At 48.7% G+C, this 27712-nt stretch overlaps 2 protein-coding genes across 3 annotated transcripts; one reads left to right on the top strand and one right to left on the bottom strand.

The window, feature by feature from the left end:
- Positions 1 to 222: 222 nt before the first annotated feature.
- Positions 223 to 20572, bottom strand: LOC106743555 (gibberellin-regulated protein 14). Of its 2 annotated transcripts, XM_014617514.1 has the most exons (6): positions 20357 to 20572; positions 13751 to 13897; positions 7913 to 8298; positions 3904 to 4076; positions 2173 to 2674; positions 223 to 1112 (listed from the first exon to the last, which is right to left on the bottom strand). In XM_014617514.1, exons 3-6 carry the CDS (start codon positions 7928 to 7930, stop codon positions 789 to 791), a joined length of 1017 nt encoding a protein of 338 aa, XP_014473000.1. In that variant the 5' UTR covers positions 7931 to 8298; positions 13751 to 13897; positions 20357 to 20572; the 3' UTR covers positions 223 to 788. The 2 variants fall into 2 exon arrangements, with proteins under 2 accessions (XP_014473000.1, XP_014473001.1); XM_014617515.1 differs by lacking the exon at positions 13751 to 13897.
- A 121-nt stretch (positions 20573 to 20693) lies between these two features.
- On the top strand, positions 20694 to 27007 carry LOC106743554 (glycosylated lysosomal membrane protein-like). The gene is made up of 6 exons (XM_014617513.1): positions 20694 to 20871; positions 22795 to 23055; positions 24216 to 24419; positions 24675 to 24905; positions 25863 to 26155; positions 26236 to 27007. Exons 1-6 carry the CDS (start codon positions 20800 to 20802, stop codon positions 26405 to 26407), a joined length of 1233 nt encoding a protein of 410 aa, XP_014472999.1. The 5' UTR covers positions 20694 to 20799; the 3' UTR covers positions 26408 to 27007.
- Positions 27008 to 27712: the final 705 nt, after the last annotated feature.

Here is a 27712-nt window from a genome sequence, read left to right as displayed (position 1 = left end):
TATCTTACACGGAAGAAAAATTAATCTTACAAATCAATGATAGATTTTCTTCTCGTGTGTAAGCAAAAATACTGTAATCTTTTTGGAAGATTTTTCATCTTGATTTGATTGAATTTGTACCGATGCAAGTATTACTCAATTCAAGACTAAAAATCCTCTAAGAATATTATAATATTCTTGCTTGTATATGAAAATATTTATCATTGATAGAAAACTATTTTTTTTCGTATGTATGTATATATATTCGTAAAGCAATTGCGGACGTCTCGGATTAAGGTCACGAGTGTTATATCTGTGTATGTGAATTCGATTCCCGACAGAAATGGGCGATTTTTATCTCGCGCGACTAAGTCGCGCAGAAGTCGTTGCACCCGCGTGCGATCTTGACTCGTGTAATCTTCGTTAGAGTTATTGCACAACGATATTCAGCTATATGTACGTAGGATTATCTTGACGCGATGATTGAACTCGGCCGACGGTGTGAGCTCGGGTGTGTTAACAACTTCTTCGTTTTGTTAACTTATTTATTAAGTCTAATCTATACGCTGAATGGATGATCCCACGAGAGCTACAGTACATACGCTGTTACTAGTACCGCTGTCACCTCTCGGTGTATCTCTTAACTAGTTTATTTCTTAAATCGATATCTCTTAATTGAATTCGTTAATCCTAGTTTACGCTCTCTGAAACGAGTAATTTCGCGTGAAAGTTACGTTCTAAGTTCGACGGGGAGGAAGGGGTAGAGGGAGGCGATGGCGAGTACGGAATGCGAATGAACGTATCTTCCCTTAATTTCTGTACTGAAACTGCGGCCGGCGCGCTTGCTTCTTGCCCATCGACGACAAATCGATGGTCTTGCCGTCCGGAAGTACTAGCTTGTTCTCTTGATAGTCCACGAAACCGTCGTCCTCCTCATCCCGCTGCTCCTCGTCGCACTTGATCCCGGTTTCGTACGTGTACTCGCGCCGGATCCCGTCCGGGTCGATGTATCCGTACTTGCCGCTCGTTATGCAGTCCACGCCGATCGTCTCCTCCTTGTACGAGCCGTCGTCGTTCTCAAAGCCCCACGTGATGGAGCCGTCCACGTTGTCGTGCCGGTATCGCCTGACGATCTGTAAAAACGTGTTGTAATCGCCGGTTATGAGGCTTTTCCGGAAGAAAGGAACGGCCTGTGTAAGTCACACGCACTGTCGAAAGTGTGTTTTCACGGTCCATGGCGTTCCTATGAATTCCGCGCGACGACTTCGTCAGACTAGTTTAATGAGCACGTTCAAAGACACGCTGCCCGCGTGTCATTTGACGAATTCGAGCGCGTTTTATGTAACGCGCGAGCAGGTTTCTCGGGCGCGTTTGTGAGTTACCGAGTTATCTCAGGGCGCGCGAGACGAAAAACGAGCACAACGCCCGATGATTCCGGCTTTCACCTTTCGGCTTTCAAAACCCTCGCGTTAATCTTTTCGTTGGCCGCTGCCGTTGTATGTGCACGTGCGGCGCGTACGATACGTGACGTGTATACGGGGAGAATTTTACAGTAAATTATTGCAGAATCGACACTCTGCGCCTCCGTTTATCCTTCCGTTTTACGTGGAAAAAACTGTCATTGGTGCAACTGAATTTTCCCTTGCCTCCAGGGACTAGGGCACGTATTATGAACTTGTTCGGAATCGACTCCGGAATCAATTCCAAGCGAGTCCGTAATACGTGCTCAGACTAAAATTCGGTTGCAGGAACAGAAAGGTTCTTTCGGGCGATTTCTACTCAGTCGATTGTTCTCAGTTGTCTCAACCGAGTTTTAAGGCAGCTAAGAGATCACACGCGGAATAAATAATTTCGCTGTTAACTGTTTAATAATAAATAATTTCGTGTTACCGAATTATCCGTTAGATATTTGAGGAAACCGAAGTATAATATGAAAAAATTTGCCTTGCCCTTAGGCGAGATTAACTCCACTGACAATCTTGATCCGCGTACTCGCCTTAAGTAGACAGGTAGTCAAAGTACCATCTGTCGGGACTATCAAGACTGACTCCTGTCTATTGATTCTTGCCTATTGGCAATACCGATCTATTCCTGCGCTGCTGAAAAGCTTGGCTAAAATAGTGAAGAATTTCGTCTGGAAGGAAACTGCAACATTCTGCCCGTGTACGATCTCTGGCTCTCTCGCGCACGTACCTGCGCCACCGGCTTCTTGCCGCGGATCTCGTACGCCTGGGACGGTTTCACCGGCTTAGGCGGCGGCTTGATCGGCTGTTTGTACGTGTCGTCGACGACCTGCTTCCGCGGCGCTTTTGTGGGCTTCTGCGTCGGTCGGTACTGAATGGGCGGCGGCGGAGGTGGAGTCGCAGGGCTCGCTCGGATGCTGGACAGCGTCACTGCCTGAACCGGCCGATACAACGGTGGTGACGCTGGAGAACTACCGGATATCCTCGCGGAAATAGACGCAGGACGCGGCGGCAGGTGCTCCTCGCTCACCTCCTCTTCGCTTTCCGGTTCCTGACTCTGATCGCGGGAATCATCGTCGTCGCGTTCGCGCGTAGAATCGCGCGCTACGTCCTCCTCCTCCGCCGGTTCCTCGTTCACCGGCTTCACGTGCTGAACGAACCCAGGTGTCGCCGCCAGGCTGGGCCGGAGGGACCGGAAAGCGCCGGGTGCATCGTCGCCGGATACTCTGGGTCTGATACATATAAGGTACGAGTTACTTCATTGTTTAATGATTGCGTTTATGTGTGAATTATATATATATATTTTTATAATATAAAATTTATATTATTCATATTGTTTAATATTTATTGTTTAATATTTTATTAATATTTATTTTTATTTATCATTAATTATTATTATTATGTGTATTTATAATGTAATATTAAACACTAAAATATTATTAAAAATATATATAGAGGATAGAGCAACAGAGCAACATCTACAAATTTATGAGGACGTAGAACGAATCGAGATAAACAGAAAAAATTTTGTATCATTTTGTAAACAACACACAAAATTCCGAGTTAATTATTGAAAATGATTATGTATAGAAGCTTCTTTATTTAATTTGCTTCTTATCTGCAAAATGATACAGGATTTTTTTGTTCACCTCGATCCGTTCTACGCCCTCACAAAATTTATGAATGTTGCTCTGAGACAACCTCTATATATCTTTTTTACACAATTATATTTCATATTTATTATGTATATGTTCCTAACTTTTGAAAATATTTTTGAGAATTTTCATCATTTTTAGATATGTGAAATTTTCCAAAGCGACACACAGACGTGTTTACGTGTCTGTGGTGTCGCTTTAGAGCTGTAGCGACAGACTTTCCTATTTTAATTTACAAGCTTGCTTGCGCTACAGGCGATCTTTATGTATTAACGTTACGTAATCCGGTAATTTTTAAGAGCGTGCCAATAATCTCCAACGCGTCGGTTATTTCCTGCTCGACACAACGTTCGCAGACGTTGCATCAAAACTGGGCTGCCCGTTAGACCAATTAACGGCGGTATGCCGCCGTTTATTTTGCACTTCATAGACGAATATGCGCGCCGCTCAAACTGGTTTTCCCACCTTTCCAATGACTCGGGTAACTTTTCGCGCGCGCAAATCGCGCGGATTTTTAATAGCGCAGTAGCCATTTATATTCATCGTGATTAAATTTTCTAACAAGGTCGCATTCTATCCGAACATATTGTCAACGAAGTGCGTAGTGCGTTCCGATTTTGCACAACGACATGTCTCGAGTATAGATAAACAATGAATTATACAATACATATTGCAAGCAGATTTTTTTACGCCAAAAGAAAAACGCAAAAATGAACATTTCCAGATTCCTAAATTCTTCCCCCTCTTTTTCTACACAGTTAACTGTCCTGTGTTTACACCAAATGTGCGATACGATCGTGAATTACTTGAAAGTGATCGGTCGGCGAATCCGTTGATTGGGAAAGACCGAAGATTGCGGTCCGGTACTTGGCCGAGGCGGTGGTAGTCTCTGATAACGGGTTGCTCGTATCGGACTCGGTAGAGATTTCTGTCCGTCTTGGAACTGTGCCGAGCAGAGTGCGGCGACGCACGCCAACAACTGAAAGGAGAAAAAGAAATATTCCTGAACGCACGGTTCGATTAACTTTCTCGGGGCGGTTCGCTCTCCGCGCGCGAGAAAGATTTCTTTGGATTTAATAAAATTTCATTAATTGAGACAAATTTGTTTTCTGGAATGGAGCAAACAAACGAATGTTTGACAGACTCGATTTCTTAAACAATAAATATCTTTACGTCAAATAACGTATTTCATTTTTATTTTCATCCAAGCATTGCAATGTTGTCACAAGTAGTAAATTATTCGAAAAAAGTACCGCTGCATTAGAAGAATATTAAGGAAGTTTCTTGTCTCAAAATGGGATAATATTTAATATACAATGAAATAAATTTTTATATTGAGAACAAAATATTATGTTTCCTCTAAATAATATTGATTTTTCTGTCAAACAACATGGTTTACAACAACAAAATTTCTACTTTGATGAAACAACGATATTTTCATTCAAACAAAATGATATTAATTTGATATTAAATTATGTTGTTTATACTAAACAAAACCCAAGTCGTATTACACGTAACACTAAATCCGAAGAAACCTTCTCCTCCATATGCGACGCGATTTACCTTCTATGCCGCGCATTCGTTTTCTAAAGCCGCACACCGCCAATCATTCGGCAAATCAAGATGTTCCCCGACATGATGGCGCTCGTTAAGTTTCTAAGTTTTCACCGAAATAATCTGCGATAATTCAAGTTCGTGCGTTTCCATCGCGGCGGCGATTACGCGCGCCGATCGCAGCCGTGGCAAGAATTTCTACACGCTCCACCTCCAGCGGATACGCGAATCAATGAACGGCAACGAGCGTGGTAGAATTATTTGCCACGCTCGCGTGTAACGAGCGTTATGCGAGACTCGTTCTAAATCGCGATACGTATTCTGGTTCCCCACCTTACGAACGCGCGGCGACGTAGGGTACACGTTGTTACACACGCAAAATCCGACGGCGTTGCGCGGGAGAAAAGAGAAAGTGTTTCGATTCCGAGGGCCTCAAGTCGCGTAATGTATACATTCCCCGATCCTACATAAGTACACACGCGTAACCACGCTTAATCGGTTGACATTTAAAAGCTGGCGACCGCATTGACGATTACGATAGCCTAGGGGGACGGGAAGTGACGAAAAATAGAGAGAGAGAGAGAGAGAGACATTACAAGCGTACGCGTGAATTAAAAAGTTCCCATAGTAATATAAATAACCCGTCTGACAGCCTGTGCTTGTCGACTTTTCCATTTCAGCTTTCATTTCAGCCAAAAAATTCGCCCGATTACAGGTGGTTTAGCTCGGAGTTTGTCTAATGTTCGTTCGCTCGCGACAACCTCGAAAGTTAAAAAGAGACGACAAATAAGAGCCTTGTTGCAGTTATTCTAATAATTATATAAAATAATTATGTAAAATCGTTTGACACTAACCATCGATGATTCGGTCGATCCTCTTTAGAGTGGTCATATAACGTCAATGAAAAATTACGTGACCTTTTGATGTTTATCAAAGAAGCCGAATCGGACGTATACAAAACAGAGATTATTTACGTATACTTTTGTCACGTCAGTGACAAACCAGATGGCAAAGTAGTGGCAATTGCGCACAAAAACTGTTCCTTTCTTCATTCTACCTTTTCGGAATGCGTGCAGAAATCTATTTGAGAGGAAACGTGAGAAAGAATCGGAGTTACGTTTCCTGTGTTAAACGGCGCATAAAATCGTGATTGGAATTCCATCTCGAGGTCGGCCGCAGGTCGCAGATTGCCTACAACGCGCTGCACACAGCTTCAACTATTCCTTCTGACAATAGCGAACTTATAACGGGTTGATGCGGAACGGAAGTGGCGTCTGACAGATTTTGACAGAAGTAACGTGACGCGTAAAATTGATTGAAATCCTTTCCCGAGGTCCGTCGCAGATCGTCCGTAGGACAATTTTATAGATTTGTGACAAATTGACACGAAGAAGTGACAAGCAATTGACAGATTTTGGCAAACGACGCGACGCGCAAAATTGTCGCGGAGTGTCCTGCAAGCCAACATCAATTGTTCTCCATTGGAACCCAAGTCCAAATTTTAGTTCTACATTAAATTGCCATTAAGCATCTTCCATTGTGATGCCGCAAATGGGCAGTTACTTCCGTTATCTCCACGTGAAGACTCAATGTAGAACTAAAATTTCGACTCGGGTAATTTACGGAAGATTGACGCGGAAAAAAGCGGAAATTTCGCGGATTTTGACGGAAGCGGCGCAATCGAGCGGTTCGTATCCTCGCGCGCGGTTCCGGCGACTTTCGTCGGAATGCACCGGAGCGGCATGGCAACGCGGACGGGCGAGCGAGCAGCGCGAATCGAGCTGCACGGCGGCGGATTCGTTTCTTTCCGCGCGGTTCCGAGTCGAGGCACGCGCGGCCGTTTGCGCGGCTTTACGGCGAAAAATCTGTCCGCGACTTTCTTGCCGGACGCTTTCACTCCTCGGCTACCCGGCGCCGCGCGTTCCCGGCGATTTTCGGCCTGCGTCGGGCGAAAATCGCGAGCGAGAGTGCGCGCGCGGGCCGTTCGAAATCTCGTTTTAGCTTCTCCCTCGTGCAACAGGAACAATCGGAAGTCCGACTCGCGAGCGTGCGCGAGGAGGAGACGCGCGGGGTCGAGGAAGAATGCCGCAGACGGGCGTCTTCTTCCTTCGCGCAAGGCGCGCCGTTCGTTAACGTATCGGTTACGTGACAGCTTTTTCCGACGATTCGCGTGCGGGTGGTCGCGTACACGACCAAGACGGATCAAGTCTCTTCTAGTTCCGTTCGAGTTTCCAATTATTTCCCTAGAATTTATTATTACCTTCATTACTCTTGGTTTCTCATTATTTTCACGAGAAACCCGTTTGGTTGAGTCAAATGAATTCTCGTTTGGATATGGGCAAACGTCTTGGTTAGAAGAACCAACTTAGTTCTTGTAATCGAAACACCCGTTTGCCCGTATTCAAACAAGATTTCAGTGGACTCAACTAAATGAGTTTCTCAGTGGGGAAAATAATGAAAATCAAGATGACGAGCAACGACGAATCGAGACGCAAGAGTAGGGACTTACATTTCGCGAGGTTGCAAATTCTCCGATAAAATTTTCCAATTATCATTGTTATAATTATCTCATAAATAATAAAAAACGCAGGACTTAATTATACGGTAAGCCTTAGCCTAGATTTACAATAGATGTAACAAGCCTTTAGCGCCGAGCAATGAAATGTAACGTAATTTCTGATAAAAAGCATTTCCCGCGTCACGAAGACGCTAAGAAGCTAAAAACTATTGTAGATCCGGACTTAAGATACATCGCAGCGATGTCTCTTCATTTTACGAAGTGTTAGGGGAGATTTGCCAAAATCGTACTACTTAAAGTATTTTTCAAACGTTTACATCACACAGAGAACACGATGTAATTCGTCGAAGATTCGGTAATGCGTTTCATTGCTCATTTATTTGATATACTTATCACCAGATTCACGCTTGTAATCGATAATTACAGAAAAGAAATATTGAAGTACGATTTAGGCAAGTCTCCCCTGCATCCCCGCACCGTGATACTTCGAAGACGGAAATCAAGAGGGTTATTGTTCATCCGATCTCTCTCGCGGAGAGAGAGGGTGCTGGTGACGTGTCGAAAATAGAGCCGAGGAAGGGAGCGGGGCGGCCCCGATTTCGCGGGTCAAGTTCTCAGATCGCGGAAGAACGCCCGTTCACACCCCGCGTCTCGTTAAACCGCGATTTTTCAAGGTGCGTAGGGTGAAGCCGAGAGGGATGGTGCGAGGACGGAGAGAACACTTGGAGCTCGTGGGTACTCACAATCACCGCGACGCGCATGGCCGTGTCCCTTGTCGCAACGCTGGGCACTCTGGGTGTGGTGCCGTGGCGCGTTTGTGCCTCACACTACCGCGAACGACTCCCCGTCTCCGCGTTCTTATACTTATATCCCCGTTTAAATTCCTATGGCACGGGCAACACGCGAGCCAGCCAACTTTCCATCGGCCAGCAGGAATTGTGTTCCGCGCTCGCTCGTTCGTAAGCGAGCGAGCGAGCGACGCTCACGAACGAACGGACGAACGATCCACCACCGCAGCAGCCCCGCGAGACGCGACGTGGTGGCTTCCCCAGGTGGCGTCGCCGATGGACTCTCGCCGTCCGTTCCCAATATGGATCGGTGCCGAGGACTCGGACGAACGGGGAACTGTCTGGAAAATATGACTGGAATTATTCCGACTTTTCACGATTCATTTTATTGCGGATTATCCGGAAGGGCCCGAATCAAAATTGGATCTCGTAGATGTATTATGGTGACGAGACAGTAAGCCAGGCGAAACAAATTTCTGAAAGATGCCTTGAATACGTCCGAAAGACGTCTTATTTCTTTTAGACATCTTTCGGACGTCTTTAAGAGGTCTTTTAGAAATTCGTTTCTGTTCGGGAAATTAACGTAGCTACCCAAAACCGTACTCGACAGATAAAGTAACATTTAATTGACCAATCGGGACGGAAGATTCCACATCGTAATTGAAGACGACTGGTTTACCGGTTGCTTCGACACGTAGCAGCGATAAATCGTACCCGAAAGAGATCTGTAGTGATCTAAAGACACGGGCGAAATCGCGACGGAAACTTGTCAGTTGCAAAATCAAATTTCCAGCCGGAATTGTGAATAAATCGCTGACAGCCTCGCAGCGTCTCAGCGTGCGCTAACTCACGAACGATAGTCCCTGCCGCTCGTTACCGCGAACTCGATCCCGTCGGATTTTTGCTCGTCTCATTCGAGATCAGTTGCTGAGGCTTTGCAAACAGAGAACGTTGAGAAACGCGAATCGAAGAACTGACGACGAGTCACACGAATCGAGCGAGAGAACTCGAATAACCGACAGGTGTACGAATTAAATAATATCGCAAATGACGCGACGCTGCGAAATTATCGGATAGTTTGAGGAGAATTATCGCCCTGTCGGATTCACTTCATTCGGTTTCCGCTCGAAGAGGGTCGAGGGTCAACACGAAGTCTTCAGATGACACTCATCATTGGCGCGTTGCCAGCTGTACTTGATCAGGTTGCTAATTGCAACGTTCACCGGAGACTATGCTCGTCGTCCCCTCGAGCCGGACAGACGAGTTCAAAAGAACTCTGTGGAATTTCGCAATGATCGCCGGATAATTCATCGATATCGCGAGGCGACACCCGCTTAGTGGACAGGACTGCCTTTAACCGCCGATACTCTTTCCCTACGCTAGTCTATGCACAAGTGAACGCAAAGATCAACGATGACTATTGAAGTCCCGTCGCGGCGACTAGTGCGCGTGGTCTCATCAATCCCGCCGTGAATTGTTGCTCATTACCGCGCGCGCTTTATACAGAGCTCGACAATTTGATGCTCGAGTCGCTGAGTTTTCTCCGCTGCCAAAAGTCAAAGTAGAGATTAACGAGAGATCTCGCGACGTATAGAAACGACCGATGCTGATCGAGCTATGTTATTGAAAGGAATTTTTTGTAGAAGGAATCCTTCGTCCGACGAGTGGATGCCGGATAAAGACCGCGTTTGTGTGTACGGAAAGGACAATTCGGTTGGTGCAATTGAATCTTCCCCTGTGGATCAGGCGAAAACTCAATTGCAGGAACAGAAAGATCCCAGGCAGTAAAAATGTTCGAAAGACATCGTAAAGACGTACAAAAGATGTTTAAAGAATTTAGGATGTCTTTTGGACATCGTTAAGACAGAAATCCAGGTTCTGAGTGACAATCCATATTCTTATAAGGATTTTAATCTCCTACATGGAATCACACTAGTTTCCTTGGAATTCCACGAGAATTCACCTGGAAATTTTCAACAGGGGTGTATTCGTATCATCGTTGCGTCGTTGGAAGCGCGACAAATTTCTCAAATAATTTCCCTCGCGCCGGAATTCATCCGCCACTGGGAAGCGGTTCGGCGAGCGCGAACTTGCGTAGAACTTCTTGTGACTTTGTATTCAGCGATGGAAGTTGCTAGAAACTCATCCTGCACTCTCCTTCGCAGGAGTGTAGTCGGGTCGGGATGCACCTGGGACCAAACCAGAATCCTGCTCTCTCTTTCTCTCTCATGCTCGAACACATTCTACAAATTTCCTTCGACCACGACATCCCACAATACTCCTACTTCTAATTATATCGTACTATAAATTGCGAAAATTCCAGGATAAAACGTTATAGGGAGGTACGAGACTTTTGTTGCAGCCCTTTACAAAATAAATATATGAACATCACCTATATATTACAGATATGGTCAGTCGCGCAAAGGTTGCAACATTTTTTTGGACAAATTTCGGAAACTTGTCCCGTGTCCAATAGAGGAATTTGTTTTTTTCTTGAGTCATTCTCAAGATGCATTTTCCTATTGGATAACAAATGCGTTGCGAAAATCATGGCGAGGAAAAAAAGTGTCGCGACCTTCTTGCAATCGATAATACGACAGTTTTCGCTTTGCGTCTCTTCGTTGGCAAAATGACTCGTGGAAAATCAATTTTCCGTTCTGCGTTGCGAATGAGCAGAGATTAAACAGCTATAAATCACGGAAACTTCTCATAAACTTCCCGTAAACTTCTCGTCAGCGGCTGCAGCGGCGAGAGAAGCTCTGCTTGTCCAGCGCGCGCTGCGCGTCTTTGTTATCTTCTTTACCGAGCAACAGCGGTTCTTTATTTCCGCGATAGACGGATGCCGCGACGGGGTGGTGCTGCTCCGGCTGCCACATAGTTTCCGCGAGAGAGTCGTGTAGTACACGAAGAGCGCAGCACCCGGCAACCTGGTGGCAGCTTTTTCGGGAGTACACCCCTGCACTCTCCTCTCCCGATGACGATGAAAGGAGCGAGCGTGCCGCTTTTAAAGCAGCTCGCGTCTACGGCGCGCCGAGAGCCGATGCTCGAGACTCGGCGCCCAAGGTCAGTGCCGGGGCCGACGAAGCCGGCTGTTGTACGTACCGATCCTCGTAATGCGACGGCAAACGTGTGCGCGCGCGCGCGCACACACACACACGCGTGCACTCGCTCGCCCGCGCGAACTTATCATCCTGCCGGTGCAGGAATGCGACTCGCGCGGTGCGTTCGTCTCTCGTTGATTCACGTCGCGCACGTTGCATATTCGGTGAAACTCTCGCGAAGCCGCACGCAGGGAGGAGAAATTACGAGGACGGCGAAGCTCTCGTTTTCAAAAGCGCGCCTCCCGTTGCTCCTTCTCGTCGTTCACGGCGACAGAGGAGCGATCCTTCGCTTTGAAGTTAGAAAAGCGGGAGGGAATTTTAAATCTATTCCTTTCATCCGTTTAAATTTTATCCTATTTAAATCTGTCGGAGTGAAGTTTCACTCGAAAAATGGAGCGGTCGAGTGATTTTTCACTCACACAGAATTGAATTCTCCTCTCTGTATCGGGTGGTATAATTGCGCTCGAAATCGAAGAGTGAATCCAATGTAGTCTGCTTTCATAGAAACATGTTCGCTCTCGATCGATTAAAACATTCGCTCATGCATAATTCACTGTACACTGAAAGGGAAAAATATTACATTCAAGTAATTATTGCCAAAGTGTATTAGAGTAATTATTTTACTTGGATTAAATAAATGTTACTTGAACGTAGCAGTTTTTTCTTTCAGGATGTTACTGAATAATCGTTGTTCTTCGCAGTACAAGTAATATCTTTCCGCGTGAAAAGGAACGAAGTTCCGGTGCAACTCTAGTGCAGCTACAAAGAACAAGCTTCCCACCCTCGGGACGATTCTTGAAGACGAAACGTTGTTTCGTGCCGCAAATTTGAAATTCTCGCGTCCGCCGGATCGACCGCGAATAAGCCCGGATCTACAATAGATGCGGTAAGCTTTAAGCCGTAAGAAAAATTAATCAATGACAATAGATTATTCTCACACTCTCACACTCGATTGTGATTAGTCAATGTCTTACGGCTCAAAGCTTATTACACCTATTGCAGATCCGGGCTAAACGAGCGCTTCTTTTACGTGCGCAGCATCAGTACGTGCGCGTCTCGCTTTGTTCGAGTTACGTGTCCGCGGCTTCGCAGCGTCCTCGATCCCTGCGGCTTATTAAAGTCTGTATCGTCGTGCCGAAAGTATGCGGCTCGCGCCCATCCTTCATCGGCAGATTCTTCAAAATGTCAGAGCGGTGCATCCAGATTACAGCTCGCGATACGTCGGACCGACCCACGGCCGGGTCGCTCGCTCGTCGTCTTCAACGTGCTCTCGAACATGAATGCTTCATGATGCGGCGTTCCTTTGTTCGCGATCAATATTTTTTCCCCGCTCTCTCCGGGACCGACTGCTTTTTGCCCTATCGAAACGATGAGGCGCCCGCGATCGGATTGGCGATCAGGGTCGAGCGCAACGTCGTCGTCGTCGTCGGAAGCAACGAGCGCGCGATCTCGTCAACGCGGGTAGAGATTACAAGGGATCGGTCGCAAGGTACACGGAAGATTTTAAGGTAAAGGTACTCTGGACACATTCTTGTCGTTTTGCTCTTTAAATACGAACATTCAACATAGAATATTGTATACATACATTGGTCCATATTTTGAACTCACTTTTATCGATAAAGATGACCTTAAAAGTGGCTTCTAAGCCACCTGATTGCGGCTTCTGAGCCACATTTAAGCCACTTTCATCGACAAAAGGGGACTCGGAATACGGGCAATTGAGTATGTGGAAATATTTCATGTTCAAAAATTAAACGTTCGTATTTAAAGAGCAACACAACACGCCGGGCCGGGCGCGGTGCTTTTACCTTACAATTATTTCGCGGGCCGGCCTCGCGCGATCGCGATTTCAAGCCGATCGTGCTCGCCGAGAGAGAGCCACGATACTATCCGGTTCTCCCGGGCGTCGTTCTTGCGCGGCCCATGAAATCCGCGGAAATACTGGAATCGCGGGAGCTGTGTCTTACACGCGTCCGTGCGGCTCCGTCTGTATCCCCTTGGAGAAAATCGGACGGAGGTCTCGAGAATTCCGCGAGAGAGCCTCCTCGTGGCCGAAGGTAGGCAGGTATGGGCGGACGCATAGGCAGGCAGGCAGTCAGACAGGACTGCGAGCAGGTAGGTAGGTGGGTAGGTGGTGCACCGGAGCAGACGCTCTCGCGGGAATCGCCGGGAGTCGAGGCGAGTCGCGCGAGAGGCTAACCCAGACGGGGCCGCTAGCTCTCTCGGCTTGTGAGGCATCGGAACCCCCGGTAGAACCGGTTCTCTCCGCGTTCCTTCTGCTCCCCCTCCGCCCGCTCCCTCGCCCTCTTGCCCTACGGTTCCCTCCCCTCTCGGGCTTTTTTCTATGCGTGTCGCGGTCGTCGCACAGGCGTCGACTGCTACCACCGCGAGACCGCGGACCAATACACGCGCGGGACCGCTTTTAAAACACTCGTGCCTTTTATGATTAATTGTCTGTGATTCCTGCCGGCGCGCGAGGGATACAGAAGCGAAGCCGCCCGCGGGAGGAAGAGGGGAAAAAGGGAGAGAGAGAGAGAGAGAAAGAGAGCTCGATGCCGGGTCTAGTGCATCCGTAGATGGCGGAGTGCTCGGCCGGAGTGCTCGCTCTTAGAACTCACCGTCGAGTACGGCGGTCGCGGTCGAGGACGCGCGTCTCCGCCCTGCGAGTGCAGTAACGCGTCTTTGCTCATACCTGTTACTCATCGTCGTCCTCGTCGTCGCCGCTCTGTGCCGCGGCTCGTTCGCGCTCATCGGATGCTCTCCTGCGGCGGTCTCGGCCGAGTGACATTGAGTGCGGGTACAGCTGGTAGCCGGCCTCCTCCTCTCTAGGTATTGTAGCCTGGGAAACGATCACGCTTAAACCGGGGGCTTCTCGAGGACGTTAAGTGCTTCTCGGAACTCGAGGTGTAACGAACGGAACGAACAGGTGATCCGTGTAACAAATTGAAGAGCATACAAATGCGAGCGTTCCCTTTCTCGCGCTCGTTCGTCCGTGGAAAACTGCCAGCGGACAGCCACGTCGAAATGAATACCGGAGGACGAAGGGCTGCGGATTGGAAATCGACCGGTCGAGATCGGAATCAGTTGACTCGTCGAATTCCAACGTCCAACCCTCAATCTCCGGTAATTATTTCGCACGGGCTTGAGAGAGAGAGAGAGAGAGAGAGATTTCTTCCGAGCGAAAAAGTTCGACACTCCTCAATGGCGGAAAGATAGACGAATCACGGTCACTCCTGTCGGCGGTGCACCTGCGTAAGTACTCGGGAAGTGCCGATTTGCATCGGGCAAAGTTTGCAACGCTCGCTTTCACTTTTCCATACGTACGATTCCTCGCGACTTAACGTCGTTTAAAATGCACGACGCGATGTATTAATATCCCTAACGACTGTATAATCGCATCCCGCCGATGCGATCCCTACGCTCGCTCGACTTCCTCGACGCGGCTTCTCGACGAGTGGCTGCGGAGAATCGGCGTCACGCTCTGTGAGCTCGATAATGCCGCGAAATTATAAACTAAATTAATAACCCGTATCACTCGACGTATACATATCGCATCGATCAATCCGTCGCGGGCGCTCTCTGCGACGCGCGTTGCACCTGTCGACGGTGCATCCTTGTCCCCTTCTTATCGTTATGCAGATCCCAGGCGAGGAGGTGCACGCAGTGGTGTGTGTCCGGCAATTTTACAGGAATGGCATCGGAGCCTTCGCTACTTTCGATAGCATAACTTTCCGCAGCATTAAGCCGCCACCGCGACTCCTCCGCGGTCCCCGCGGTATCGAGGACTCCCCCACTTTGTGACCCTGTGAAATTTCGAAAAATTAAGTCATCGGTAACTGAACATCGAGCGGACGACTCTACGGGGCTTCAAGTCGCGTCGAAGGTCGGGATCTCGCGGAGGAGGTCGCGGAAGGATTTACGAGCTCGCTCTCGCTACTTCAACCTCGACCGACTCGTGGCGCCTCTCGCTTTCCTTCGCGCCGCGGGCCCACCATCTTCGAAGTCCCCCTTTCTCTCTCTCTCTCTCTCTCTCTCTTTCTTTCTCTTTTCTCTCCTGTTCCTTTTGCGCTTATTATTATTTTCATTTTTTATCCTTATCTTTAATATGCAACTTTTTTTCTCTTTCTCCCAGTTTGTCGCAAATACAGTGTTTCAGATTTTAGATCTGGATTAAGCTCTAATATTAAATGTGCAAGCTCAATGTAAACCCTATTAATCCTGGCTCTCAGTGTACGACGCCATTGCGAATCTAGGGTTTTCAGCAAAATGGGGCATGACTCTTCTTTTCTATTTTTATCTTCTCTTCCTCTCATCCTTCTTGCGCAGCTTTCAATATATCTTATATATGGCAACATATATTGCTCTACTCGGGCATCAAAAATATCCTTTTCCTTTTGTATCCTTTATTACTGTATACTCCAAAGGGTTTTGATCTTAGAGTTAAAAAATCTCTATTCTACTTTTCACTCATTATTTCAACAATTACAATATTCTTCATGTAAATCCGGGATATTAACTTAACGTAAACAGATTTAAATATAATTTGTACTGCAACATTTTACAGCACTAAAACGAAAATAAACGCCTCTATCTATCTCCCTCGCGAAAATTCGTACGCTCCTTCGTCGTTCCTCTCGTAAAGGATTCGCGCGTTCTCCTTTGTCGCGGCGACGGTTCACGCGCGTCGCGTCCCGAGGCGCATCCCCCTCGCGAAAAATTCCTGCGCGCCGCTGCCTTTCGCGCGAGGGAAGCAATTTTTCCCCCGCCGATCGGCGCGTCTCCACCGCTTCTGTTCGCGCTCCTGGATCTCCGCGCGGGGAACTCGCGCGGTCTTACCTGTTTCGCCCCTTTTCGCGAAGGATCGCGCGCGGCGGTTCGAACACGTTAACCGGCCGGCCGCCGGTACGGCCGGCGATCGTTGCCGATTCCTCTCATTGGCCGAGAACCGGCGGGTACTCTCTTGCCGCAAGAAGACTCTTTGTCCGTTTTTCGTTCGCCCCGAGACGCGACGCGACGAGCGGCGACAGCGACGGCGCGCGCGAGTTGTACGTGCAGTCGGAGGTCTTTCGGTCGTCGCGCCGGCTGCAATTATCGCGCTCGCCTTCGAATTCGATCGCCGTGCGTGCGTGCGTGCGTGCGTGCTCTTCAGTATCGCACAGCGCGTCGCGAAAGCTTCCCGCTCGCGAGTGCGCGTTTGGACGCTAAGTCCATCTCGCGATCTTCGCGTTTGCATACCGATTTTTAGAACGTGCCTCCTCCTCCTCCTCCTCCCGCAAGGAACAAGAGCAACGAGGGTCGGAGGATAAAGGACAGGCGAGTCGTTCTGTCTTTCTCGTCTCCAAAATGGGTTCTCGAGGTGTAACTGATGTAACTCGGACAGGTACGTTAGGACTCGCGTCTTTCTTCGTCGCCGACGAAGTTCGCTCCGAGGAGCCTCCTTCGCGGAGAAGTTGCGCGAAGAATAATACGCCGGACGCGCGATATCGAGTTCCACGCGACTTTGCGATCCGACGAAGTAGCGTCCCGATGAATAGACATCGCGAGGCTATCTCTCGGGTGCCACGACGACGTCGATCTCGCCCGCCTCTCGGCATCGAGAAGGGCCTCGCGGCGGGAGAAGGCGAAACCTGTTTTTCGATCGCGCCACCCGGTACGTGCGAGACAGTTCTATTCTCCCGCGGATCTCGACTTCCCGCGACGACCTTCAGCGCCGCGTATCGCGAAGTCGTCGAAGAGCATTGTCTGCGAGCGAACGCGCGTTCGCCTCTCTTTGGCTGCTCGCCTCGCGCATCTTCGAAAAATCGTCCCGTCCGATCGAAGGGCCGATCGCCGGCCGACTGTCGACACACGCGAAAGGGAGTGCCCGCAGACTGGCCTTGACCTTGAGTACCTTTTCTTCCTCTCTTCGCCGTTCCGCCTGTTCTGGCCGGTAATAAGTCGCGAGTCCTTCCTCAGCGTCGTCGTCCTCGCGGAAATTTCTCCCTCGGCTCTCGCGGCGCGCTTAATTAACGGGGTTCTGTATTTGGCAGCGCATCAATTTCCCCCCCGCGTCAATTTCCCCCCCGGACTGATGATCGCCGATGAGATCGGACGGAAGGAGGAAAAAAGAGATAAACTTTTCCGGGGCATCGCGCGGGGCAGACGCTTTCCCGTTGGGAAAAAAAAACCGGGTGGGAATCCACGTAGGAAATTCATACGGTATCCCACGGTTGTTCCTGAGGATTTCCGCCAAAAATCCAGATCCTGAGTAACGATCCATGTGGATTCCCGCATGGATTTCGGACCCTTCGATCCTACATGGATTCATCCGAGGATTCCGTTTGGATTTCCGTGGGAACCCGCCTGGAAATTTTCGGCAGGGTTTATCGCTTTTACCGAGTCAATTGATTATATCCGTTTTTCCCCTGATATATAATTACTTCCCGCAATTGCTTCCCTTGCCAAATAACGCTCGTTCGCGCGCTCGTACGCGGTGCACGACTACCAGAGCTCGATCTCGTTTAGAATTTCTCCCACGCGGAGGAGAGACGCCGCGCTGAACTTTCGAAAAGTGCTCGCCGAATAAGTAAGCGCGCGCGCGCACTCGGAGAGGGCCGAACGCGTGCCTCGCGTTTTGCGTATCGCGGCGGTTACGACGTCCTCGACGAAGTGGCTTGTGCATCGAGAAAGAAATCGTCTCGGCAGCGAAGCTCGAGAGGGAACGGAGAAGGAACCCCTCGACTCGCTAGACGGACGCACGTATGTTCGCCTCGCGCGCGGACACCGCTTCGGTCAAGGTCGCAGTCTGCGCGCGCGTTTTAACGCTCTTTTTGCACGTTCTCTTTCCCCAGTCTGTACCCGGTGTCCCGAAGCGATCGGCATCGTCGCGCTATCGCCGCCGTTACAAAAGGGTGGCAGGCGCGAGTGACCGGGCCCCCGTAAGACAATATAATTGACAGCAATTATGTTACGCGCGTCCAAGGCAACGCCTTTCTTCGTAATTTGCGGTTGCCATCGGAAATTCCGGCCTTTCTCTCTCTCTTTCTCGCGCGGCCACAATCCTAAGGAAGTCGACGAATCGAGACACGTTATTTCGTTTCGCTGATTTTTGTACAACGGTCTCTCGACACGATGCAGGATTATTGTTGGAAAAAATCGGTTCTTCGTCCGCGGATTTCTTCGGTTCCTCTAGCGGAAAAATGGAAAAAATCCGAAAACTATAGATGCATGAGGGATTTTCGGATGTCTCTTGCGGTTATTTTGCCGCACACGGAGAAAACAAATTTTGCTAGAATAGCAAATATTGTCGATATAGTGACAGCAAAAAAGAATTTGTTTAGACAGTAAAACATTTGTTTACACAGCAAAGAGATTTGTTGAAAGTGTAAATTGTTATTTACTGAATATATGGACAGCAAAATCATTTTGTTACACCAACGACATTTTCTTGCTGTAGCAACGACATTTTGTTACAACAGCAAAATTATTTTTTCCGTGCAACAAATCTTCTTGCTGCCACAATATTAAACAAACAATTTGATGTTTCAGCAAAACTTGTTTTCTCCATGCAATGTGTGACCTGTGACCTCGAGCGGAGATTTCGACGCGAATCAGATCACGGGATTGTAATTATTGGGTTGATGCAAAAGTTCGTTCTGTTTTTCGATCAAAATGTAGAATAATATTGATGTATTCTTAAATACAACTCATCAATTAAGTACGCGCCGTCTTGTTCGATGACCTGCTACCTCTCCGGCAGCTGCGTGATCCCGCGGTCGTAGACATTCTGGGATTTCTGAGCGGAGAAGTGAGAGAGCTGATGAAGAAACGGAACGAACTTTTGCATCAAGCCAGTATTTTTGCGATCGTCTATCGCGCGCGCTATCGATAACATCATCGAATCGCTGTTGCGTCGTGCACGAGGATCTTGCGACATTACTCAACTCTCGAATAACAAGGTTCACATGAATCGGACTCGAACCGTAGGAGCATTTCATAGTCTTTTCAACTAATTTTTTCGACTAAGTACTTTTCATTCTCACAATAAGTTAAAAAATATTTAAAAGTGAATAAAATATATCGCAAAATAAATAAAATACCTGAAATGTGACGCTTCACAGGCGCGTGTGCGAAGCATTGGAATATGAATCCGGTCGGATCCGACCCAACCATGTTATTCGAGGGTTCACACTAGAAGTACCGAGCGGTATTTTCTGACCGTTTCTATTTTCTAAATTAATATTTAAAAAAATTAATTATTTCCTTGTGTGAAAGATGGGATTCTGGAATTTCATGACTTTTCATTAATCATCTCCTTTATTAAATGATTGATATCAGGAGTCGTAAGATTTCAGGATCCTATCTTTCACACAAGAAATAAGGTGTTAACCTAAAAACTAGAAACAGTCAGAAATGGCCGATAACTTCTAGCGTTAATCCGTCTCCGGTGAATTCCCGATAGAGAGAAGGAGCGACTTTCTGCGCTCGTGCTCTGCGGCCGAGCAACGGCGTTGCGCAGAGCAACGATATGGGAATTTTTCACGGGTACGATGAATTTTAATACGCGTCTCAAGGCCTCCGCGAGAGGAGAGAGAAAGAGAGAGAGAGAGAGAGAGAGAGAAAGAGAGAGAGACGAGAGGTAAGGTGTGTGTATAAAAAAGTATAAAGCGGGATTACGAGACTGTATATGCAGGATACTGTGTCGAGGCTTGGTAACTCCACCACCGTTGGCGGAATACGACGGCCAATGGGGTACGAGTTTCCTTCTCTCGGCGCGAAAGGCGGCTCATGTTACATATTTACAATGCACCGACGTTAAAATCGCTTTCAAGAGCACCGCTATTATCGCACGCGCGACGGCTGGGGCGGCGCGCGCGTGTTCGCGGAGGACACGGGTAAGTACAAATGCAAAGGCCTATGTGTGAGTAAGTAAATAAATAAGCGCGCGATCCTTGGGATCGATGGCGGATTTTTCGCGCGTAACGCGCGCACGGCGTGCTCGGCGAACTTTCGGGGAACGGCGAAAGTATCGAATGACGAAAACGCCGACGCGCGATTTTTCGCGCGACCAACCCGAGATCGTCGAAATGAATCTGCACACAGACCGGTATGGATAGTTTTCGCACGTGAAATTACATCATTTTTTGGAACTTTCCGTGAGAAATGTGCAGGCTAGCATAATGGCTGTGCGAGTTTCGACGAATTCATTGCACCTCGCGCGCTTTAGACTCGTCCGCATAACGACGCAGACACATCGATAGCATCATTCGTATTCGCTACTCGGCGCTAATACCGGTCTCTAATATTAAAGAGAACGTACCTCGTCTGCTTGAAGTCAACGATACGCTCCGGCCGTTTGTTTCCGCGAGAGAGCCGGGAGAATAATCGAGAGGCTCATCACGTCCTTACGAATGCGAGCGCGTCGGACGCCATTAACGCGGCACCTGCTGCACCGGAAGGACGGAAATGAGTCGGTAATCGGGCTCTTTCTTACCACGAGCGCGAGTCTCGGTCGGTAAGTGGTTATCGATCGGTTTCCGTCCGAGCTCGCTTCCTCCCGCCGAACACTTTGGCGCTGCTTCGACAGAAACACGAAAGAGAGACGGGGAGAACAAGCGCGAGAGAGAGAGAGAGAGAGACTCGCGTTCCCACGAGCGAGCGTGCACCAGTAGTCACCACGGAGTAGCGTCACGACGTTCACGGCGAGGCGAGGGTCGACGCAGTGTTTCGCACGTCGTTGTCGTCGAACGCGCGACGTCAGGCATGGCCAGCGCCTTGACGTTCTGTCTGTTGCTCGTCGCACTGGCGAACCCGGGTTGCTCCACACGTCGCACAGTGAGTAGAACCGAGCCGCTCGTTTCCCCTCGACGAACCGCGTGGCGGTCGCCGACGTCCGCTCGTTTTCGACGCTCGATTCCGAGATCCGGAGGAAAACAGATCGCGAGCGGCGCGCGTGATTCATCGCGCGCGACTTTGAACCTTCCGTGCGTGTTGTTTATCTTCCTTCCTCCACGGGAACGGACGTCTGTTGCGTTGCATTCGCTCTGTCGCACAGCGAGGCTTTCATCGCGTTACTAACAACGATTTATTTATTATTCGGCGGAGCGGACCGGCAGCAGGGGAACGTGTTATCATCGCAGGGTCCAATTGTTGTCCGTCTTTCGTAACCTCTCGCTTCCGGCCTGCGCTTCGAAATTCCGATCGTGCGCGCGCTTTCGTCCGTTGAGCGCCGCGCGCGCGTTGCATATACTTATTATGGTTTCGGTCAATTATTAAACAGGTGGATTTATTGATAAATTGGCTACTCGCGTATCAAACGGGTGATTCAGATAAGTAGCCCACCGACCTGACCCAGATCGCGGCGGCGGGCTAAGGACACGGCCGCTCGAAACGTCCGGCGCGTGCGAGATGGTTAATTACGACGGTGGCTGGGAAGTTTTAACGCGACGAACAGCGCGATCTGAAGAATCTCAGCGGTCACGTCGAGACGCTGTGAAACTCGCCCTTGGGAGAAATTCATGATCGGAGTTCCCACGATCGCGCCTAACGTTTTGTTTACATTCTATCGCACATTTCACCTGGCCATCTATACGCGCGATAATCGGCTTATCAATCGCTCACTAATAAGCTCGTTGTGTTTAAGGCATAATAACAACGTTGAATGCCGGAATCATCGGTGACTGGCGCTGACATTACCGCCTCTTGTCAAGTTGCGTATAAATTTTAATTAATTGCACCAAAAGGAAACGTGATAATAAATGGTCATTAAAAGCCATTTTAGTATTTACAGTGAAGGAAAAAAGTGCTACCTTCGAGTAAATATTCGTTAATTACTCCCATACTCCTTAACAAATATTGACTTGAATATAACATACCGAAGGAAAAAAAGTGCTACGTTCAGGTAATATTGATTTAATCCGAGTAAAATAATTACTCCGATACTCTTTAGTAAATATTTGAATGTGACCGCTTTCCATCAGCATTCTCGCACTGTACTTTTAGTGATTTAATTAGCAGTTAGACAGTTTGCGCGATTAATGGAAATCAACGTGTTAAAGATTAACGCACTCGCGTTAATTGCGGACGATGAGAGGCGCGCCACTTCACGCGGAATTGTCGTTATTAATGCTCCAACAGCAACGGGTGGTATTCGCGCATATCGATATTTCGCAAGTTCGCGGGCCTAGTTCTCAATTCTCCTCCTTTAATACCGTTCTCGGCGGGCATCATCGATCGTATCGGTGAATTAGTAAAGCAAGTACATAAAACCGACCGCGAATCCAGCGCGACGTGTTAAGGCTCCCCCCTGACACGGCAAAAGGGGGACGGAGGTAATCAGTCACGCGGTATTATCGCGACATCGTCGCTGTCCGTTCGCGAATTCCAACTCCGCAGCTCTCTCTCTCTCTCTCTCTCTCTCTTCCCCTGCCGCTCAAGAGAATCTCCGAGATCGCAAGAGTGCGGCGTCTCTCGGAGGGGTCTTGAACGTAAACGCGGATCCGCGCTCGCTCGCATCAATGTGTAACGTCGTTCTGTGCGATAATCGTACGTTCATTGTAAGCTCGCTCGAGGGAGGTGGGCGGAGATGATGAGGGGGAGGGCACGGAGGCGAACGACAAGGCCGTCGGGCACGATAATCCGCCGCTGATCTGGGTCATCCATCCGTTAATGCGTGCGTCTAATCGCGTCAGCGGCTGCGACGATATTCGTATGGAACACCCGCCTGCGTTCATTACTCATCCGCCCTGGTCTTCGCAGCTACGATCGTGGATGAATCCGGGCTGCGACGAGCACTGTCAGCGACGGAACGTGACGACACTCTACCTGAGAGCCGATGGCGCGAACGACACGTTGCATTACTTGTGGGACTTCACCGTCGGCAGACCGTCCGTGCTGCTGGCGCTCACGCCGGCTTCCGCCTGGCTCAACATCAGCTGGCCGGATTATCTCGACAGGCGGGAGTACTCGGTCTTCTTCTCGGAGCCGCCCGTTTATACCTTCGGGGTGATAGTGAATAAGGTAATGAGCACGTTCCGCTCGTTTCTGTCTCTTTGATATTCGATCTGCGCAGCGCGATGCATCTCGGGAAGGGAAGGTTCGATCCCTTCGGCCGAATTTCATGCTTTGCACGGATGAGTTTGGCTCCATTTGCCTGACAACGAACATACCAAACGTGTTTTAAGAATAATAATAATCTTTATTAACAGGCCTTTTAGTATAAAGCAAACATATCGTAGATAGTGAGAGGAAAAGTTACAAAATGAATTGGTATATAATTAATGACGATGATATAATTAAAAATTAAAAGCTTATGAAACCGTACGTGGTATGGAATATTTAAATGCTGTCTGATAAATTGAATCAAATATTTTTCCGTGCGCGTCCAGTGGAAGATTAACTAGTCGTTCATCGACCGAATAATCGTCGTCGATATCAGCGCTACTGACAGTGAAACATTAATTTTATTGCGAACAATGCTTGTTATCAGTATTGTTATTTGCAGTAGATATGTATATAACATATCATCTGTTGGGAATCAAGTCGAACTTTCTCGCTCTGAGTCGAATTTCACTTTGTCGCATTCAATGCCGACGAATCACTCATCGACCGCCGCCATGTTGCCTTTTGAATTGACGAATCGGCTGAATAATTGACGCGTACACAGGACGGAATAAGTTCTCAAGGAGTTACATACATTCGAGCGGCTCGAAAAACACCCGATGTTTAAATTTCTCTGCTGACCACATTATTGACTTTATGTAGGTGTACTTTTGAAAAATGATTCTTCATGCTTTTATTTATTATGTAGTCTCTTAAGTTTGCACAGCGACAAGTACGAAGAAGCGTCCCGTGCTACCGATCGACCGTGCGTCCATCGGAAATTTCGCGGGAACGTCGACCACGCAGAATGACGACGGTGCTTTAATCCCAATTAGCGTTTAACGCGCGCGATCTTGCGCGAGAGATCGCGATCGCGTTTCGGGATGTAAATCGCGCGCCAACTTCCATCTGCTGACCCGGTTCCGCCGTGTGTGTGTGCGTGTATCTGTGTCGGTCGTGTGCCTCGCGATGATTTTTGTATCTTACCTCATTAGCGCGCGATTAGGGAGAATCGCGTCTCGTGCAGGTCGCAGACGCTGTCCGATAACGCTAATCGTTTCTTTTCGTTCTGTTCGTAGATTATCGAATTCAACGACGTAAATGACACGGCACTGATCGACACTGCCGACGTCGCTAGTACGAACGTTTTGTATCCCGAGTATTTCGACTGGCGGCTCGCGTCCTTATCGAAAAACGACGAGTTTGTCTACCTGGATATGGAGGGTAACTCTTATCACGATACAGCTAAGAATATCAGCAGATACGGGAGTATAAAGCTTTCGGTAAAGTATTTTGCAGCATTTTCCAGAGAAAGTATCGCGTCTCTCTCTCTCTCTCTCTCTCTCTCTTTGTATATCTTTCTTTTTCATGGTAGCTCATAGCGATGCATGCGAAAACAATTATACGCGGTGTGACAATGAAATCGATTAGGCGAGACAAAGCAGCTTCAAATTTGAACGTAATCCGACCTCTGGCTTCCTTTTGTCCCGCTCGCGACTCGCGAAGCAATCCGAGTAAAGCCAATCTCCCTTCGACAGCTGCGAGGATTTTGCACTTTCGACCACGCGGACATGGTGCCGCACATGTTGCACACGGAGAACTCAACGCAGGTGGACATCGTTCTCGACGGTGTACAGACTAATGAGACGTTCTCCAAGAGCAGGTTCGCGATCGAATTGCTCGTGGTCGGCAACGGTGATCCGGAGATACCGATGTTCGTCGACCCGAAGAAGAGTCTGGACGATGAGCACACACCGGGTATATTTGAGGTAACAAGTTACACATGAAGATGGACGATGATCCGATCGATGAATCGATGTTCTATTTTTTCTTCTTCGTTAAAAGATTCAGTGCATCTTCTTGATGCTCGTCGACCCGATTAATTTTTCCATGTCGGCGGTACTTCAATTTGACGTGTCAAAATTTAATTATTAATCCTTACCGAGCGAACGGCTTTTCTGTATGTTCTTTTTCTAGAATTATCTTGAAACTTTTCCTACTTGGCTTCACAGTTTTCAATAGTATGAATCATCGACAGACAGAACGACTTTTGTCTCTTCTCGATAAGCAGAGACAGACAAGATTCTGTCCGACCGTTCCAGTAGCGCTACCGTAAAAATTCCGTCCCTCCGTCGTACCTTTTGAAGTGAAAAGGTCTTTTGACATGCCGCTGAGACGTGGTACTTGAGAATGAAAAGGTCTTTTGACCTGCCGTTCGATCGTAGTACTAAAAAAATAAAAAGGCCGCCGATCGACTAGCCGTTGTGTCATACCCCGACCTCGATTTCTCGTTGAAGAGACGACTCGTAGCGAAGGTTCCCAAAGCAACTATCCAAGACTCGAACCCTGATTAGCCGAGACTCAAATCCGTTAAATGTAATGAGCTTCTTTACAATACCTCCAGATGGCGCAAAGCGGTCTGTTCAGTCACGTTTCAGCGGGCCGATCTTTACTTTAGAACGTAATTTAAATCCTCGTCACGCGTTTCGCTTTTATTCCCAATTGTACGACTCGACAATAGATCGGATTGTTAAAAATTGCACTGTCAGAGATCCTAATTTTTGATAATCAGTATTTTTTTTATCGTTTCCTTTCAAGATTGCCTTATTCCGAATTATAAGCGTCCATTATTTCCAGCGGAATCAACTTATTGCTCGTCTGTTTTTTTCTCCAAGTCAAAAGTGAAATTACAACGCACATATTTTGAAACCGGGTCTCTTCCTCAGGTAGTCGAGGTCAGAATACCGCCCCACAAAGGCTTGGACAGCGCGCTGAATACCGGAGCGTACTTACAATGGCGCCCGGTATCGTACACGAGCGCGTTGCGCGAGGTGACCAGTTCCACCGAGACAATGCAGTATCCTCCGAGGAAGGTGTCGAATCGCGCCAACGCCATTGATCGTTCGATGCTCCACTGTTACTACGGAAGAGACACGGGCACGCTACTTTTGCAGAAAGTAACGGTCTCCTTGGGCTCGAGAGGAGACGGCTTCTATAAGAAGACGAATTATCTGACATGGTGAGTTGGTTGAACTTGAGACGACGGACGCACCAAGCTGAAATTTCTCTGACCAATGAGCTTCCTCTCCCTCTTTTAAGGACGTTCATCATCGGATACGGCACGCCACCCGAGGAGAAATTCTCTAATCTGGTGATTATGATAATCTCAATCGGCCTCGGCCTCCCTTTGCTCATCATGGTCATCGCCGGCCTGTACCTTTGCATTCGCCGAATGCCGAAGCGACAAGGCGACGTCTACCTAAGTCAATGAAAGTGATCGCCTCGCAAGGCGACCCTGGAGTCGCCGGTCGTCAGCCTCGCGCAGCTCGTCGCCGGCTGACGATGTCCGCGCGCGAGCCGCGCGCGCCCGAACCATGTGGTTTCTTCGTGTGTCGCGTGTACATTTAGGTACACACAGGCCACCATCTACCACCATTTGTTCTACACAAAGAGATATTCCTATATTTATGTACGACACGTATATTTTTACACGAACAGTTAGCTCGGATCTGATCTACCAGTGTGTGATATTAAAGCGCGAACGAGATGTTAGTGCCGTTTTCTCCGGCGAGCGTGCTCGGCGCGCGATCGTCCACGGTTCCTCGTCCCATCGTACTAGATTTAGGAACATAACACACGCACCACGAGAGGAAGGTTCACGTGTGTGTTTGGTTGCATTTTCGCGCACGAACGAGGAATCGCGCGCTCGATTATGCTCAGCCCTGGGTACGCTCGTCGGAGGGACGGGGGGCGGGCCGCAGAGCGCGCGCGATTTGATTGTACAATGAAAAGAAATTGAATCGCTCTAAGGCGATTTGTGATCGAACGACACGTGCACGATTGATGAAATATATCTTATTACAAATTGTAACCGAGTCTCCCTCACGACATCCAGTTCCCCTGCGGTAGCGCGCAAGCACCGGCCGGACGATTCCCAGTGACGACGGGCGCGCACGTGAGAACTTTCATCGAAGAGGTCTCGCGGGATGTTGCCGAGGCAGATGTTTTCAGGCAGAGGTAGTAAGAGTGGCGCGGTGTGGTACCGTGGTTTCCCTCCGTCGCGGGGGCGGCGGCGGGAACGCCGTCCACGGCACCGTTGGAGGGGTACATTTTCATTGATCCGGCCCGTGTGCTACGGAAGCGCACCACGCAAGCACTTACGAGCCCTGAACGGAGCATTGATCTCCAGCCCGTCGTCCGTATCGTCGGCGGTGCCTTGTCGATTCGCCGCGCGAGTTTAACTCGCCGAGTAAAATCGACACTCCCTGCGACACCGCGGTCTTGGCGTCGCGACGACTCGTCCGAAGGCGCCGCGGAACCCGCGCCACGGTTTTAACAGGGTTGGCCGAGGGAGAGAGAGAGAGAAGGGGGGAGGGGAGAAGAGTGAGAGAAAAAGAACGGCGGCGGGAGGAAGTGGCCCACGTAGCGGATCGCGAATGGGGGTGCGAGCCACCCCGTGACTAGTTCCCGCGGAGTCCGCTGCGCGAGAGATTGGCGCGTGGCGATGCAGTAACGTCCCCGCGTTGGCTGATCGCGACAGTCGGCACCGAGGAGAGAAGGCTTTCGCGATACCGCA

Source organism: Dinoponera quadriceps, unplaced genomic scaffold (genome assembly GCF_001313825.1).
Source record: "Dinoponera quadriceps isolate SergipeBrazil2010 unplaced genomic scaffold, ASM131382v1 scaffold1069, whole genome shotgun sequence".
Classification (NCBI taxonomy): Eukaryota; Metazoa; Arthropoda; class Insecta; order Hymenoptera; family Formicidae; genus Dinoponera; species Dinoponera quadriceps.
Note: the sequence above shows the minus strand (reverse complement) of the source record. Positions and strands in the feature narration are given on the sequence as shown.

Coding starts and splice junctions, on each gene's coding strand:
- LOC106743555 (XM_014617514.1), bottom strand. Junction 2,675..3,903: donor CGCCGACCGATCACTTTCAA/GTAATTCACGAT, acceptor TATATGTATCAG/ACCCAGAGTATCCGGCGACG. Junction 1,113..2,172: donor GCAAGAAGCCGGTGGCGCAG/GTACGTGCGCGA, acceptor ACGTTTTTACAG/ATCGTCAGGCGATACCGGCA.
- LOC106743554 (XM_014617513.1), top strand. CDS start 20,800: ATGGCCAGCGCCTTGACGTTCTGTCTGTTGCTCGTCGCACTGGCGAAC. Junction 23,056..24,215: donor TCGGGGTGATAGTGAATAAG/GTAATGAGCACG, acceptor TTCTGTTCGTAG/ATTATCGAATTCAACGACGT. Junction 24,906..25,862: donor ACACACCGGGTATATTTGAG/GTAACAAGTTAC, acceptor TCTCTTCCTCAG/GTAGTCGAGGTCAGAATACC.